General features: G+C 44.0%; 1 protein-coding gene across 6 annotated transcripts in view; it reads right to left on the reverse strand.

Annotated features, from left to right (window-relative positions):
- IFT88 (intraflagellar transport 88) overlaps window positions 1-16,272 on the reverse strand; it is a 105,929-nt gene that overhangs the window by 63,127 nt on the left and 26,530 nt on the right. For all 6 annotated transcript variants that reach the window (XM_075592291.1, XM_075592289.1, XM_075592286.1 and 3 more), the window contains 3 exons: window positions 11,034-11,133; window positions 5,122-5,208; window positions 768-954 (listed from right to left, as the gene is read on the reverse strand). In XM_075592291.1, the coding sequence (XP_075448406.1) occupies window positions 768-954; window positions 5,122-5,208; window positions 11,034-11,133 (374 nt within the window). The remainder of the gene's footprint in view (window positions 1-767; window positions 955-5,121; window positions 5,209-11,033; window positions 11,134-16,272) is intronic.

The following is a 16,272-nucleotide window of genomic DNA, read 5'->3' on the forward strand; positions in this document are numbered from 1 at the left end:
TCCAATCCTCAGGACCCCCTCCCGCCTTAATACCTTCAGTGTAAGAAAGTCCAATAACAATTTGCACAGCAATGTCTTGCAGATCCTTGTAGCAAACAATTGGTTAAAGCCTGCACTCCACTTGCTGTATATTGCAATCTAGAAGACACCCACTTCCCCAAGTCCATGTATTGCAATACCAAAATTATTTGCAGGAGTACTTTCCTACACGTTTATGCTATAGCAATGTTTCTTTTTCCTCGAACTCTTTCAAACGTCTTGCTCCTTACACAAGAAATACAGTGCAAGGTGTTATGAAGAGTTAACACTATATTGTTCTGCATTAAACAGCACTGCTTATGATAGTAGCACGTCAGGTATGTTTTAGGAGAGGGGATCAAAAGCATATTAAAGATTATGCCAACCTACTGTAATAGCAAACAGGGAAGTCAAACAGTTAAATATTTGTGCTGACATCCTTTGAGGAGACAAGAGGAACATGAAGGCAAAAGAAGGCTATGCTTATAGTGCCGGCGACGGCGGCGTCAGGCTGCGGTCGCTGGAAAAATCAAATTGAGATGACTTCCAACGATCGCGACCAAGCCGTCGCTCCGTTGCGTCGTGCTTACTATAAGCGCACTCGACGTCGGCAACGCATTTGTTTTGACGCGACGTCACTGTCGCCATCACTATAAGCGCAGCCTAAGAGTTATAATGAGTGTTCGTTTAGTAGCACCAGTCACATGCCACAGGACCATGAATCAGCCTTTCATGCCCAATTTACTCACCAATGTTGTATAGAGCCTCAGTGCAGGAGGAATCATTTCTTAGAGCTTCTTTGTAGTATTCAGCTGCTTTTTCGTATTCTCCACTTCTAAAAACAACATTCCCTTTATTTGTTAGTGCGAAGGGATTGTACCGATCGGAAGACACCGCTAAATCTGCATAAAGTTCTGCTTGTGTGTATTCATTCTCCTGTGTAAAAGGAAAGCACAACACACTAGGTTGGATGATACCAAAAGGTTTCCCCCAATAACAATAAGAAGTATATCATGATCAACCAATATTTATCACGATGAATATTTTAACAGGAAGCACAGAAAAGGACACCAAATACACAATACAAACCGAAGACTTCAATAATGTAATTAATTTGAAAGCATTATTTCCTAATGTCAAAAATCATGTGGAAGGTATTTAGTTTTAAATGTAAAAGGTGTTTTTAAATAAAATACAATTTTAAATAAATAAAATACCTTTACTTCCCCTTGAATATACGAGTTGGGGGTAAACAAAAACAAAAAAGGGAATTAGGGATATGGGATAACACAGGGCAAAGCGATCTCTGCACTAAGGAAGGAGTTCTGCTAACCTCAGGGAAGGAAGAAGGGGTGACGTTATCCTATTTACACCGACAGCTCTGTCTTATTTAAAGCTGCAGAGTATTAAACTGCAAGTCACCAGCTCTCCATAAACCACCAATAACTCCCATGACCCTCCATTAGACCGGTTAGGAGAGCTTTTTGCAGGTGCAGCAGTGTTGGGACTTACAGATGGACCATACTGTGACGTGGTTGTAGGCGTAAAATACTTTGGCCAAAGAGTTGAACTGGATGACTCTTATTTGTGAGAAGAATTTAACTATATAATATGTCAAGTTGGATATAGCACTAGGCCTTTTTGTCTTATACATACATGAGTTCACTATCCTAGAAGCACACATTTTGACAATATATATGATGTGGTGAATTTGGGTTCTGAGAGTGATATATATATATATATATATATATATATATATACAGTGGTTGACAAATCACCAAAAACTCTACTCGCCACACAAAAAAATCTACTCGCCACCTAGTACCAAACGTGTGCTGCTTGGGCCAATATTTACTCGCCCGGGGGTTAAATCCACTCGCCCGGGGGTTAAATCCACTCGCCCGGGGCGAGCAAATGTATAGGTTTGTCAAACACTGTATATATGTATGTATATATATATATATATATATATATATATATATATATATATATATATATATATATATATATAGATATATATATATAGATAGATATATATATATATCTGAGAGAGAGAGAGAGAGAGAGAGAGAGAGAGAGAGAGAAAGAGAAAGAGAGAGAGAGAAAGAGAGAGTCAGAGTCAGTGGGTTAACTGACTTTGCATCTCCCAAGTCCTTGCTTAAAAGCTGTGTTTAAAGCAGCATGCATTGGCTAAGGGTTGTTCATGTAATGTGAGCTTGAGATAAAAGGTGGCATTGTGTGCTCATTTGCATGTCATTTCCCAGAAGTGCTGTGTGCTGTGTGCTAATGGTGAAAGACATGGTTGCAGACCTGTCTAAGACATGCAAATGAATATACAGGAATATTTACAGTTGATATACACACACACACACACACACACACACACACGTCTTTATTTATATAGCGCTATTAATGTACATAGCGCTTCACAGTAGTAATACACGTGACAACCATATAAATAACAAATAATAGATCATGGGAATAAGTGCTTCAGACATAAAAGAAACATTTAGGAGTCCTTGCTCTGAAGAGCTTACAATCTAATTGGTAGGTAGGAAGGACGTACAGAGACAGTAGGAGGGCATTCTGACAAGTGCGTCTGCAAGGGGCCAAGCTTTATGTATCAGGTGTATATTATTAGCCGCGGAGCTAATCATATGCTTCGTTAAGCAGGTGTGTTTTAAGGTGGGTCTTAAAAGTGGATAGAGAGGGTGCTAGTCGGGCGTTGAGGGGAAGGGCATTCCAGAGGTGTGGGGCAGCAGGGAGAGGGCTTTAGATACAAAGGGGGGTAGAGAGAAAACATCCTTGAGCAGAACGCAAGAGTCGGGACGGTGTATAGCGAGAAATTAGGGCTGAGATGTAAGGCGGGGCAGAAAAGTGTAAAGCTTTAAAAGTGAGGAGAATTGAGTGTGAGATGCAGGATTTGATAGGAAGCCAGGAGAGGGATTTCAGCAGGGGAAGCGACGAGACAGATTTAGAAAAGAGTAGAGTGATTCTGGCAGCAGCATTTAGGATAGGTTGTAGGGGAGACAGGTGAGAGGCAGGAAAGCCGGAAAGCAGGAGGTTACAGTAATCAAGATGGGAGAGATTGAGGGCCTGAGTCAGAGTTTTCGCAGTCGAGTAACAGAGGAAAGGGCGTATCTTTGTAATATTGCAAAGGAAAAAGCGACAGGTTTTAGATACGTTTCTAATGTGAGAAGAGAATGTGAGAGAGGAGTCGAATTTGACCCCTAGGCAGTGTGCTTGCACTACTGGGTGTATATCAGAACTTCTAACAGTAATGTGGAAGGAGGTAGTGGGGCCAGATTTAGGATGAAATATGAGGAGCTCTGTTTTACACATATACACTACTGTCCCTGTTAGTGAAACATCCAATATTGTCAAAATATATTAAAACACCAAAACACTAGAAGAAGGACGACAGACATATGGAAAACACCTCAGATCTAATGTAGGTCTTTGTTCACCCCCTAGGGGGAAAATGTTTGTAGCTTAATAATGCGATAAGCTTCTGTTTGTGCTGTTTTAAGCGAACACATAGTAGACCATGGGGAGCGCAAACTTCCTGAGCTGCGCCCCCCTGCCTGTCAGCTGCAGCGTTCGCGCCCCTCCCCCTAGCCAAGACCCGGCGTCAAATGACACAGAGGGTCATGTGACATCACCCCGGCACGTCATTTCACGCGCGTTGCCATGGCGACGTATCGCTGAAGAGCCGGCAGAAAGCAGGTAAGGGAGTTACAGAGGCCTCACCTGGCATTTAATTTAAATGCCTTGTGGGAAGAGCTCGGTGCCTCTGTAACCGCTGCGCCGCCCCCTATAAATTCTTGCGCCCCCTCCCCCCTACAGTAAAAATTATACATTGGTTTTATTGACCAAAGAAGCGCCATTAGGAGAAAAGCCAAGAAATCACTGGTTGCACACCATTGTCACCAAGGGTCACAACACAAACCCATTTCAAATGTTCCTAGAAGTGGGGAAAGGCAAAGGAGACTCAAGCAAAAGAGAAGGTTATTGGATTGATCAGCTACCGACAGTCTACCTACAGGGGATGAAATACCTACTGTACATCTAAACTGCTGGTCTCCGATTGTGCGATAAATCGATATTCAGGATTAAAAAAAAACTAATTACCAAGATTCATTATAAGCTATATCTTGCGCAACTCTGACATTTTGATCACATTTTGCAAAATAGGCACCCTGAGTGCACATTGTTAAAGGGTTGCTTTTTCTATCCTCTTTTTAATGTACTATTGCTACATACCCTAAATTTACGCTCTCAGAATACAAAACACACACACACACACACACACACACACACACACACACACACACACGAAAACCAGCGGCACGCCACTGACAAATGTCTTGCCGAAGTGAACTATGTAAAAATAGGTCACAAAAAAACACAACAAACAAGGCACTGACAAGTTCTTAAAGTAGACAAAAAAAAATATATGCAAACGCACACCCACACCTGTTTTATAATAACATTACATAATTAGATATGTTTTCTAGTAATACACATGGAAATGGGCACCTGAAAACTGGGAAAGATAAACAAAATGACAAAAACAGCAAATTGTGCCCGGAAAAAGAAGCTCTTCATTTTCATACACAACATTTTTAATTGATTTAACAATAATTTCAATAGCTTAAAGAAGCCATGTACATTATTAACATGTTTTACTAAATGTTGTTTTGTGCGCTAAGTGGGACTGGACCTTTCAACGCTAGATCACAGAGATACTCCGTTAATAAAGTATTTAACTCTCCATCATTTACAGCAACACTGTAAAAAGACTGAACAGAATTCATCCAACTCCCTTGCAGGTCTCCCCAGCATTTAAGAGATTAAAGTGTCCACTTCAACTTCAATGATGAAATTAGAAAGAAGGGACAGTAGAAAGAATGTTTTTTGCGTTCGTGTATTCAAGCACACATTATATAGATTTCCTCTGCAGCGGTGTGTGTGTTTTCATGGGATTGTCTGTCATTAACCGTTCCTTCCTTAGTGGGCAATCATGTGTATGTGAAGTTAAATCGACTTTTTATAGTATATACACATTGAAGTAAACGTCCAAGCACATAAATAAACACTTACCAGGAAATAAAGGGATGAAAGGTTGGTTGCAGCTGCACTTTTGACTCTGCTGTCTTTTTTCTCAAACATTTTTAAAGTCTCTACAGCCTGGAATGAAGTCACAGAGAAATAAAACACATGCCATTTAGGTTGACATTTACTGATAATACAATAAATACAGGTTAATAAAATTATTCAGCGAGGGAAACGTTTCTCGGTCAAGGTGTACAGTAACATCCTCAGTAATAAGTGGCAAGTTAAAAAAACACATCTTAAACATTTAGATTAATTGTTTTACGAAATCATACTATTACAGAACATAAAAACCCATTGAGACCATAAACAAATCATTAAAAAAAGGTTATATGGCACATGCCATAGAAAATAGCAACCTCATGAGATAAGATCCCAGTACCAGAGATATACTTCATCAAGGTAGATAAAGAGAATCGGGGTTCAGAAGCCAGAATGTGTTGGACTGGTAAAGTACAGTAGAAGGTCCATGAAATGTTGGCAACGAATGCTTGTCTGTATCCAAGGGACCAGGTCTATTCTTCAACTTGAATAGGCCACATTCAAGAAGGGAATTCCATAGACCCGAAGCTACTGGTTCATTTGTAACACTGATCGTGTGTGTGCAGAAGTATTTTTTAAAAATCCAACTCAATTCACTTACATGATATTGAACATTGGTCTTACCATATATTTGGAAATGAGGAAAAAAGTAAATGCTTTCTCTGCATATTTGATCACCATTACCCCACTACTAACAGAGTCCCAGGGCAGAACTACGATACGTTAAAGATCAGTGATATGCTTTTAACTTTTTAGACAACAATATATGCATGCATGTAGCACCCACATGGTGTACTAATCGCTTTACAAACGAGACAATACAACACAGGAAAATATAATACAAGTGCAACAATAAAATTTAAAAAAAAAAGACAAATCGGAAAGGAAATCCCTTCCCAGGAGTATTTACAATCTAAGTGGTATGTTGGGAGAGTTGCAGAGACTGGCGGTGAGGGAATACGTGCAGTAGATGGCAGTGCTTGGCCACAATGGTTGGTGGGAGCGAGTATTGGACAGTAACCCTGATTCTAGGCCAGTGGTTCTCAACCTTTTCTCTCGAGACACCACTATTCATAATGCTTGCAATAGTGCAAACAGACACACACACAAAAAACAATAAAAAAAAAAACAGGACAGATACAACAGAACAGGACCTACAGCAATTCTCACCTCCCTCTGCTCTCTCCTGCTCATGCTGCTTCCTCCTCTTCTTGGTCCCCACCCAGACTCCTGACATCTTCCTGATTGGCTGCATTACCCAGTAGCAGCAAATCAGGATGAAGGAAACTGCCCAGCCCCTAAGACCAGGGGTCCCCAACTCCAGTCCTCAAGGACCGCTAACAGTGCAGGATTTAAGGATATCCTCTCATTAGCACAGGTGGCCCAATCATTTTGACTGAACCACCTGTGCTCCAGCAGGGGTATCCGTAAAACCTGCACTGTTAGTGGTCCTTGAGGACTGGAGTTGGGAATCCCTGTAGCTAGACACTGCCCTGCTTCCTCCCTGCTATGGGAGATTGGGGACATCCCGCTGCATCCTTTTGATTCTCACACGGCACCCCAGTTGAGAAATACTGGTCTAAACGATTTAAATGCTTAATTTCAGAGGAAAGTTTAAAGGTTTGTCTTAAAAGGTGGGCAGAGAGAGTACTTGGCATATTCTGAGTGTGAGGGCATTCCACAGGTAAGGGGCAGTGAGGGCAAAAGGTTTAAGGTGAGAGACAGCAGTAGAGGTGAAAGGGGTGGAAAGGAGAGTTATGGCTAGAGCGCAGGAGATGAATAGGACCATAACGAGAAATCAAAGTCGATATGCAGGCAGGAGCAGATGAGTGGAGCGCCTTGAAGGGAAGGAACTACATGCGGCCTTGTGACAGATTGCGGATTCTATACCTCTAAGAAGGGGAAAGCTGTGGCTTGAGATTTCTCTGTGGCTTGGGAACACAGACTTGCCCTTGTAAATTCTATTGTAACTACCAAGAAAAGATCACATACTATATTTTAGGGTATCTACTGTGCATTATCAAGCAGGCAGAATACAGGCATACCCCGCAGTAACGTACGCAATGGGACCGGAGCATGTATGTAAAGCGAAAATGTACTTAAAGTGAAGTACTACCTTTTTCCCACTTATCGATGCATGCAATCGTCATATACGTGCATAACAGATGTAAATAACACATGTGTAACAGGCTCTATAGTCTCCCCGCTTGCGCACAGCCTCGGTACAGGTAGGGAGCCGGTATTGCTGTTCAGGATGTGCTGACAGGCGCATGCGCAAGCTGCAGATTGCCTATTTGGCGATATGTACTTACTCGCGAGTGTACTTAAAGTGAGTGTCCTTAAACCGGGGTATGCCTGTACAGTTATAACTAATTATGGCTTACTTTTAGTAGTGACTTTAAACATTTCCTCTTTTTGAGTACTCAAAAGCAATATTCAGCTTGAAATTAGGTGACTACATTTCTGCAGAAAATCCTAAAAATCATATGACAGATACAAAAACCATGAAGTGGAAAACCCAGTCAATATTCCTTACTTTCTAACTGAAACGGTAAAATAATTAAACACTGGAAATAATACATGGAACAATACATTTTATAAAACACAAGTGACCGAATCTAGTTCATATCCCAGTGTTAGCTGCTTTTGACATTGGGGCAGCCATGCACTATTCTCCTGGCAATCAAAAATTACACTAAGACCTATGGGATAGGGACTTGATCATGACAAATTCTATGCACACAGTGTCACTGAATATAGTTTATACATAAGAGTGAGAAACTTTAAATAATGTGAAATGTGAAACTATGCATGACTAGCACCTAAGGAATTGAGCAGGAAGCAGTAGTACCTACAACAGTGCTACTTGCAGGGGAAAGGGCATTACCTGTACACCTGCAAACTAATCTAATGATTAGGGATTCTGGTTATAGGTTTTAATAGAACTGCTCATCTTGTACTTTTGGTTAAAACCAATTTTAAAAAAAAGTCAAATAAAGCGTAGATTTCCTATTGCGTTTCAGCTCTTGTAGCAACGCAGCCACAGAATGGGACAAAGGCAGCACAAGGGGAGTATGGAGAAGGGGAAAAGAAAAAAAGTGCTCCGATAAACAGTAAATTCAAACGTGTCAATATTTTCCCCATTGTTAACATTGATAAACACTGGGGAACACCTCACACCCCCACATATTACAAACAACCTAAAAACAGAATCCCTAAAAATGATACAATAAATGTGCAGAGATTGGTACATACCGCTACATACTTACAGTGAAAAGAAACAGCGTGTGAGAGAAGGGATAGAAAATGGAAATCATGAACAATACTGCGCAAGAGAGTAGGATTGGTTTTTGCATAGTAATGCCAGACTTCAATTGAAATAGTATTACAGTTTTAGCGACTCTTGCGTCTGCAATACCTTATAGGGGTGTCGCAGGACTCCAAGATATTGAACAGCAAGCAACACAGAAGCAATCACATCACAAATTGGTATGAGGATCATGGATCAAATACTAGGATATGGGCATTTAAAAAAGAAATAATTTTTTACCTCGGCACACTAAGAAGACAACACATATACATACATACAGTATATATATTTTTTAATCAAATTGTAGCTAGGGGGTCCTCTGGATCACTCCTAGCTCCGGGACCATCCAGTTTCCATCATGTTTTCTTATTTATGTGCCAATTAGCTGATATACCCGGCGTTGCCCGGGATGTAATGTCGCTCCCCCTCTCTCTCCACTCCCTTCTACTCTCTCCCCCCTCTTCACAGCTCTGCCCCCCCCCTGTTCAGAGCTGCACTCCCCCCCCCTAGTGCACATCACCGATCTCCACCCCCCTTCAACGCTTCGTTTCCCAGTGTGAAGCCGGTGAAGGTAAGGCATTTGTGACGGGCATTTTGTCCTAGTAATGGGGGTGCACAGTGGAGGTGGTAAGCGGGGTGCACAGCGGGGGTGATGAGCCTGATGAATTGTTGACACAGTAATCATGGTGCACAGCGGAGACAGAAAGCGTGATTATTACTGGGCCATTGGATATAGCGGAGTGGGCGGGAAGGTGGGCATTTGTTCACAATCAGTGTGGTGGAAAGTGGAGACGGTGAGCGTGATAGCGGAGCGGGCGGGAAGCCGGGCATTTTGGGGACATAACAGCCATTTTGTCATAGTAATGGGGGTGCACAGCGTAGGTGGTAATCGTGGTGCACAGCGGAGCCGGTGAGCGTGCTTATTACTGGGCCATTGGACAGTAAGCGGGGATCGGGTGTATATAGAAGGGGCAGCGAGAGGGTGATTGTTATTCGGCGATTTGTGAGGGCTGCTGAGTGGAGGCGCAGTGGGGTGTAGTCGGGCATTGGCTGCAAAGCGGAGATGGTGAGCGTGATGTCGGGCATATTTTGTAGGGGTAAGCGGGGGATATAGAGGAGCGGGCGGGAAGGTGGGGTGCAAAGCGGAGGCGTGATAGCGGAGCGGCCGGGAAGTCGGCCATTTTGAGACAGTAAGCGGGGAGCGGCTGTATATAGCGGTGCCGGCGAGAGGAGCCGGGGTGGTCGGCAATTTGTCAGGCCTGCTGAGTGGAGGCGCGGTGGAGTCTGCACAGTGGAGGTCGTGATTTGTGAGGGGTGTACAGCGGTGGCGTGGACCGGTAAGAGGGGGGGGGGGGGGTGGATAGCAGAGGCGGTTATATTGATGGTGTGTGATGTTGAAGGAGGTAGAGAGGTGGAGAGAGGGTTTGAAAGTGAGGTGTGTAATGATTGAGGAGGTGAGAGGTAGTAAAGGGCGCAGGGAGAGAGAGCGTTGGAAAGTGGGTTAGACTTACCAAGGTCGGTGGGTGAGTCCGCAGGGGTGATCCCAGGGGGGTAGGGTGAGTCCGCAAGGAGAGTGTCAGAGGCTATGCTGAGGGATCAGTTTAGGCTTCAGAGTCTCGAGTGACAGTCTCAGGGGGTATGGTGAGTCTGCAGGGCTGAGAGTCTGATGTCAGCGTACCTCGTGCGGGGGGGGGGGGGGCAGGCGGACTGACGGACCAATGAGATTCCCCACACCTACTAACAATCAAACACTTTTGAGACAGATATATATATTTAGATTCAAATAGGAAGCTAAAAGTCCACGCTGACATGGCAACTTTCTATTGGCCCTTGGTACTGAGCCACAGAAAAGGGAAGCAGCCACTGATTTATGGGACCCCTGGAGTGCCAGACCCCAAGACATAAGGATAGCACGAAGCCCCTGGACCGACAGAGAGAGGGGTCTTACCTTTTCCGGGCCGCCATCTGTAGCTTCGCCATGGTGACCAACATCATATGACGATGCATTGCCATGGCAGCATGACGTCACATGCCACCGTAACATCATGGTGCAGAGACGCTGCCGGGAGGGCCGCTCGCAAATGTAAGTCTACTTAACTTTTTTTTACAGGGGGGGGGGGGGGGGGGGCGCTACTCGCGTGCCGCCTTGGGCCTCGCAAAGCTTAAGGCCGGCCTCATTATAAACAGTGTAACTGTTTAGTAAAACATATTATTCAAACTTTTCAAATATATAACATTTTAATCTGTATCATATATTACATAGAAGAATACTACAACTGAACCAAAGCTTGGCATCTGCCAGACACTTTCCAATGTTTCATTGTAGGTAGTGGCCTTGCAAGTCCAAGTTTTACAGGCCTCGCCATCTATAACATTATGAAATGCGGTGCAGTGCAGTGCGTCCCTCTGATGATAATGTATTATTGGGATTGGAGACCTTACTTGCCGAGTTGGTCTCTTGCAATAATGATTAGGTGTGGTTACCTTATTTCCATAGAATGTAAACCTTGATATAAAAAAAATAACAAGCACAGAAAACCGTAAGTACCTGATTAAAGTCCTTCTGCCTTAGGTATGTAATTGCCTTGTTTATTTCCAAGTCATTGGCCAATTCCACATATGGTGATGCTTTTACCACTTCGACACACCTAAAAGAAAAATAATTTGCTCTTAGACTCTGGTACTGTACGCTGTAAAACTGCATAGCATACAAACATGTACTGTATCCATTAATTCATTCTGTAATTACAATGTCACTATACGGAGTACTGGAACAATTGTACTTAGAGCCCTTTGCTGCAAGTGACACTAGCACCGCATTGTTATGCATAATAAAATGAACACACTAGTTCATAATAGATGGGGGGAATTCAGATTTTCCAAGGCCGTAGCGAAAGTGAAGCTCATACTAGAAGTGAAACTCTGAGGCTGCACCATTTACAGGTTTAACAGACCGGTAGATATTGGGGATTTGCAGTAGATATTTACTGTAGCAAACCCCATCCTCCTCACTATTTTAAATTACTAACATTGTGAGAGAGCTGACCCCTTTTACAGCAAGACGGGCAAGAATTGCATTGTAAAATAAAGGGCTGCTGGCCCCTCTGCTGGGGAGATGGTTAATAGACATGCAGTGGTTCACTGTGCATTCTTCTTATAACTCTTAATTTTGAGTAAAATAAATGTCTAGATTCAGCCAACATACATACAAATAAATAAAGCTGAGCGTCTAACACCAACCAACGGTACAAAAAAAAAAAGAAAGAAGAAGAATGCAACAATAAGACAACAAGTCCCTCATAAAAAATCATTTAAAGCAGCAGAACATTACTTTTTAAAAAAATTTTAAACACAAGGTTTGAAGCAGTGGGTCATCAGAGATGAACCATGTTAATTTCAGCTCCGAGGACACCCTACTCCCTGCTAGGGGGTGCCGGTAGCAGCTCAGTCGGTTTAAAAGCCCTGGTCACGCATACCAATAGGGAGCCGCAAGGGATGACGTCACCGCTTACTATTGGCTCACGGGACATTTAAGCTGTCATTTCGATAGCCCCACACAGCCCACCCAAAGGTATCTTGAGAAACAGGGGGTCCCCAGAGCTGAAATGAACCCAGTTCAGTTCCGGAGACACCTTGCTTCAATTCTATAACTGTAAAAAAAAAAAATAAGAAAAGGATTGCAGGATTGCTGCTTTAAAGCCAAGCTTACGTTATAAAAAAGGCTGTTCCTCAAACATAAATATTTGACTTCTTCCAAAGCTTTTTCTTTGGCTTTGAAGTTTCAATGGCAATTTGAATACATCTCGGGGGGCAATGTTTTTCAGTAAATAGAATTTCAGGGGTATTTCAGGACTGGGAAAATCAAACAAACATACCAAAAAACACCAATACTAGTAGCTTCAGCAGCACCAATAAACAAACAAATGATATATTTTAGTGAAACGGCTCAGATTGCTGCTATAAACAGTGGTGGAGCGCATGTTATTAAGCCTTGAATAAACACGCTTGTGCGTGCAAACGCTCCGTCACTTTATTTATTATAAAATATTATGCCAAGCTAAACTATTTCTGCTTTTCACACACTATTTCTACAAAAACAGCTCTCATCTTGTTAGTTGCACATGACCCTGAAGTTGCTAACAGTAACCCTTCTCTCTCGGTAAACATTCTAGTCTGTCTCACGTTCCCCGTCCTTCTCAGACATTCTTTTGCAAGCTATTCAAAAACTTATTAACCCTTTAATCACCAGGTCAGTCTTAACATACCATAATGTGTCTGAGACCCCATACCATAATCCAATTCTCACAGGCCTATTTCTGCACTTTCACACCGGTTAGAGATATATAGATAGAGATATATAGATATACACCAATACAAACAAAAAACAATTGAATAGTGCCAAAATACTAAAGTGATAAAGTGATATTTAGTGGTATAATTAATATAGATATTCCTATATAAATGTATATTGTGAAAAAATGTTTAATATAAAAGACTAGCTGAGAGACCCGGCGTTGCCCGTGAGTTAAATTTCCCGCTCCCTCCTCTCCCCCTATTTCTGTGCTTCCCCTCTTTCTCCGTTCCCCCCCACCCCAGAGGGGAGGGAGGGACAGTGGACAGGAGGGGGGGACAGTGGACAGGAGGGGGGGGGGGAAGACAGTGGACAGGAGGGGGGGTTGGAGACAGTGGACAGGAGGGGGGGGGCAGTGGACAGGACAGGCACCCGGCGTTGCCCAGGCTTAAAATTTCCCGCTCCCTCCTCTCCCCCTGTCTGTTTCTCCGCTCCCCCCTCTCTCTCCGCTCCTCCCACCTCCCCCCAACCCCCATGCGCAGCTCCGGTCCCCACCATACAGTGTCCGACACTCACACACACACACACTCACACACTCACACACTCACACACTCACACACTCACACACAGTGGACAGGAGGAGGGGGGGTAGGGAGAGTGGAACGTCCGGCGATCCGAACAGGCGGCTCCCCACCTCCCGCCAGCCAAGACTGCGCACCACCACCCCACCCCCCCCGCGCCCATCTCCCTCCCCACGCGGGCAAGCAAGGGAGCGCCGTGGAGAAGGGGACCAGAGGGGAAGGGCATGTCCCGCGCGGCCGCCACTGCCCTGTTTCCCTCCCCCCCCCCCCGCTGGCATGTCCCGCAGCGTGCGGCGGGGTTGTAGTCGCGCTCACCTCGGTCCCCATCCTGCATGACCCCCTGACGGTGTGCTGTATGGGTCTCCCTGTACCCCGCCTCCCATACCTGCAGAACCCCCTGATGCTGTGCTGTGAGGGAGACAGCACAGACACTACCCCCGCATGCTGCTGCTGGCCGGGGCTCGGGTGAGCCTGGTGGATTCCCTGGGGCACGACGCTTTGCACTACTGCAAAGCCACGGGGAACAGCCATGTGCATCGCGTCGCACAGCCAGGGGAGGTGATGGGGGGGGGGGAGGGAGCCGGCGGGGAAGTGAACTGCGGGAGGCGGTAGGGAGGCGAGCTGCGGGTGAGGGGGGTTGATGGGGGGAGCCGGTGGGGAGGTGAGCTGGGGGGGGGTGATGGGTGGGGGGAGCCAGCCGCTGGGTGAAGAGGACAGTGGCCGGGTAGTTGTGCGTGTGTGTGTGGCAGTTGGGTGGGTCCGAGGGGGAAGGTGAGCTGCGGGTGAGGAGGAGAAGAGAGTGGCAGTTGGGTGACGTCATAGAGCCCCGCAGGCCAATGAGAGGCGTGCAGGGCGGGGCAGGGATACGGACCAATCTGATTGGCCAGAGGCTGAGTGACAGACCCACGGACCAATCAGATTCACCACATCTAGACACAATCTCACAAAATTCAATTTTATATATATAGATATATATACAGTGGTCGACAAATCACCAAAAAATCTACTCGCTGAACAAAAAAATCTAATCGCCACCTAGTACCACTTGTGTGCTGCTTGGGCCAATAGGAGCTCGCCACGATGTTAAATCCACTCGCCCGGGGCGAGCAAATGTATAGGTTTGTCGAACACTGGATATATATATATATATATATATAATCTAACAGATATGAATAAAATAGTTGATGAAGTCATGCATCGGTTATAAAGTAGGAGAGGTAGAAACAATATAAAGCCAAACAAAAAGTCCAATGAACTAAAACAAAATTACCAAAAAAAAAGGTAATAATAAAAAAAATAAAAAAAGTGTATATGAAAGATGAAAAATTTAAAATGAAAAATTTAACAATTGGACTGATCTGATGTAGGGAAAAAAATGTACAAAAATAGTAAAATATCCTTGAAGACTCCAGGCAGCTTCCCACAGGATAAACCATAACAATGTACAAAACAAAAAGGGAGAGTGCACACTCCATAGTGTAATTCAGTATATAAAACATTTTATCAGACCAAAAGCTTAAAACATTGCACTCACATGCCAAAAGGTATTGCGCGTGTCGTGAGATACAGGTTGTAGGGAAGAGTGCTTACAGGGACCCCGCGCTTTTCTCCACAACAGTTAAACTGATTGTATGGGGAGAGCGCAGGGCCTCTGTGCAAGTATCTCTTACCTGCTCCGGCAGCATCTCCCTTCCTACAGCGTCCAGTCATGACACCGCAATGTCAAATGGCCGACCGGGGTATCAATCCTCTATGTAATTGTTTGCTTCTGACTCAGGAAAAAGGGTGGATGGCGAAACCCAAAACGAGATCCTCCGAGAGATCCAGCGCTGCAAACGCATTTCTCCTGCACTTCCCAGCCAGCGTGAAGATGTACGGATTCAGAAAAAACGCCCCTACACGTTTTGTCGCTGGAAACACGACTTCATCGGGGATCGCCGACTGTGAACTGCAGGAGGAGTGTGTTTGCAGTGCCGGATCTCTCGGAGGACCACGTTTTCGGCTGCACTATCTTCCCCTGGTCCTTAGTTGGAAGAAAACAAGCACATAGAGGATCGAGACCCTGGTCGGATCCTGTCTGATAGTTCCATCCATTGACAGAGATATATCTCAAACAAGCGCAATACCGTTTGCGAGTGCAATGGTTTTAGCTTTTGGTCTGATTAAAGGTTTTATATACTGAATCACATTATGGAGCGTGCGCTCTCCCTTTTTGTATATTCTTCATTATACTGTACCTTATTCTGCACATCTCTCAGACCATGACACACCCAATCCCTGGCTCCACTTTCTGGAGACTGCATGTGACACACACACACACACACGTCCCAAGTCATACAGTAACTATATAATGTAGCTTGCGGCCATATTATCCTTGTATAAGGATATAATCATGCTGGGAGAAAAGACCCAAAACTCAGTGGAACGGGGGTTCTCCACGAGGCAGGACCATGGCGGTTGTGCTTCAGAAGAACCCCAAGTTCACAAATTAACCCAAAAGAGACTTCCACTTTAAACAAAGTGAACAGCAATGGCATATAAGTGTTGGTCACCTACATTCAACCTATTTTTAAACAAAATCAGACCACTATAATTTTTTTTTTTTTTTTTAAATCTCCATAGTAACAACATTCCTTGGAGTGTTTTAGAACCGTTACCCAATCTCTTTTGTTTGTAATCTGTTGTATACACAGAATGTTCATCCCTTTTTATATTTTGTTTGGCTCATTATGGCAGCATAATTAGTTTAAAGAGGTAATGGGGAAAACCCCAGTAATAACCAGATCATTCATTCATTCATATTGCTCTCTTTCACAATACACTGTGCTTTTTGTCATTTTAAATTAATAAAAGAAAGTCTTGGCCTATTCATTTATAATGCGGTCACCTCTTCAACATACCTAAAACATGCACTG

This window comes from Ascaphus truei, chromosome 3 (assembly GCF_040206685.1).
Source record: "Ascaphus truei isolate aAscTru1 chromosome 3, aAscTru1.hap1, whole genome shotgun sequence".
NCBI classification, from domain to species: domain Eukaryota; kingdom Metazoa; phylum Chordata; class Amphibia; order Anura; family Ascaphidae; genus Ascaphus; species Ascaphus truei.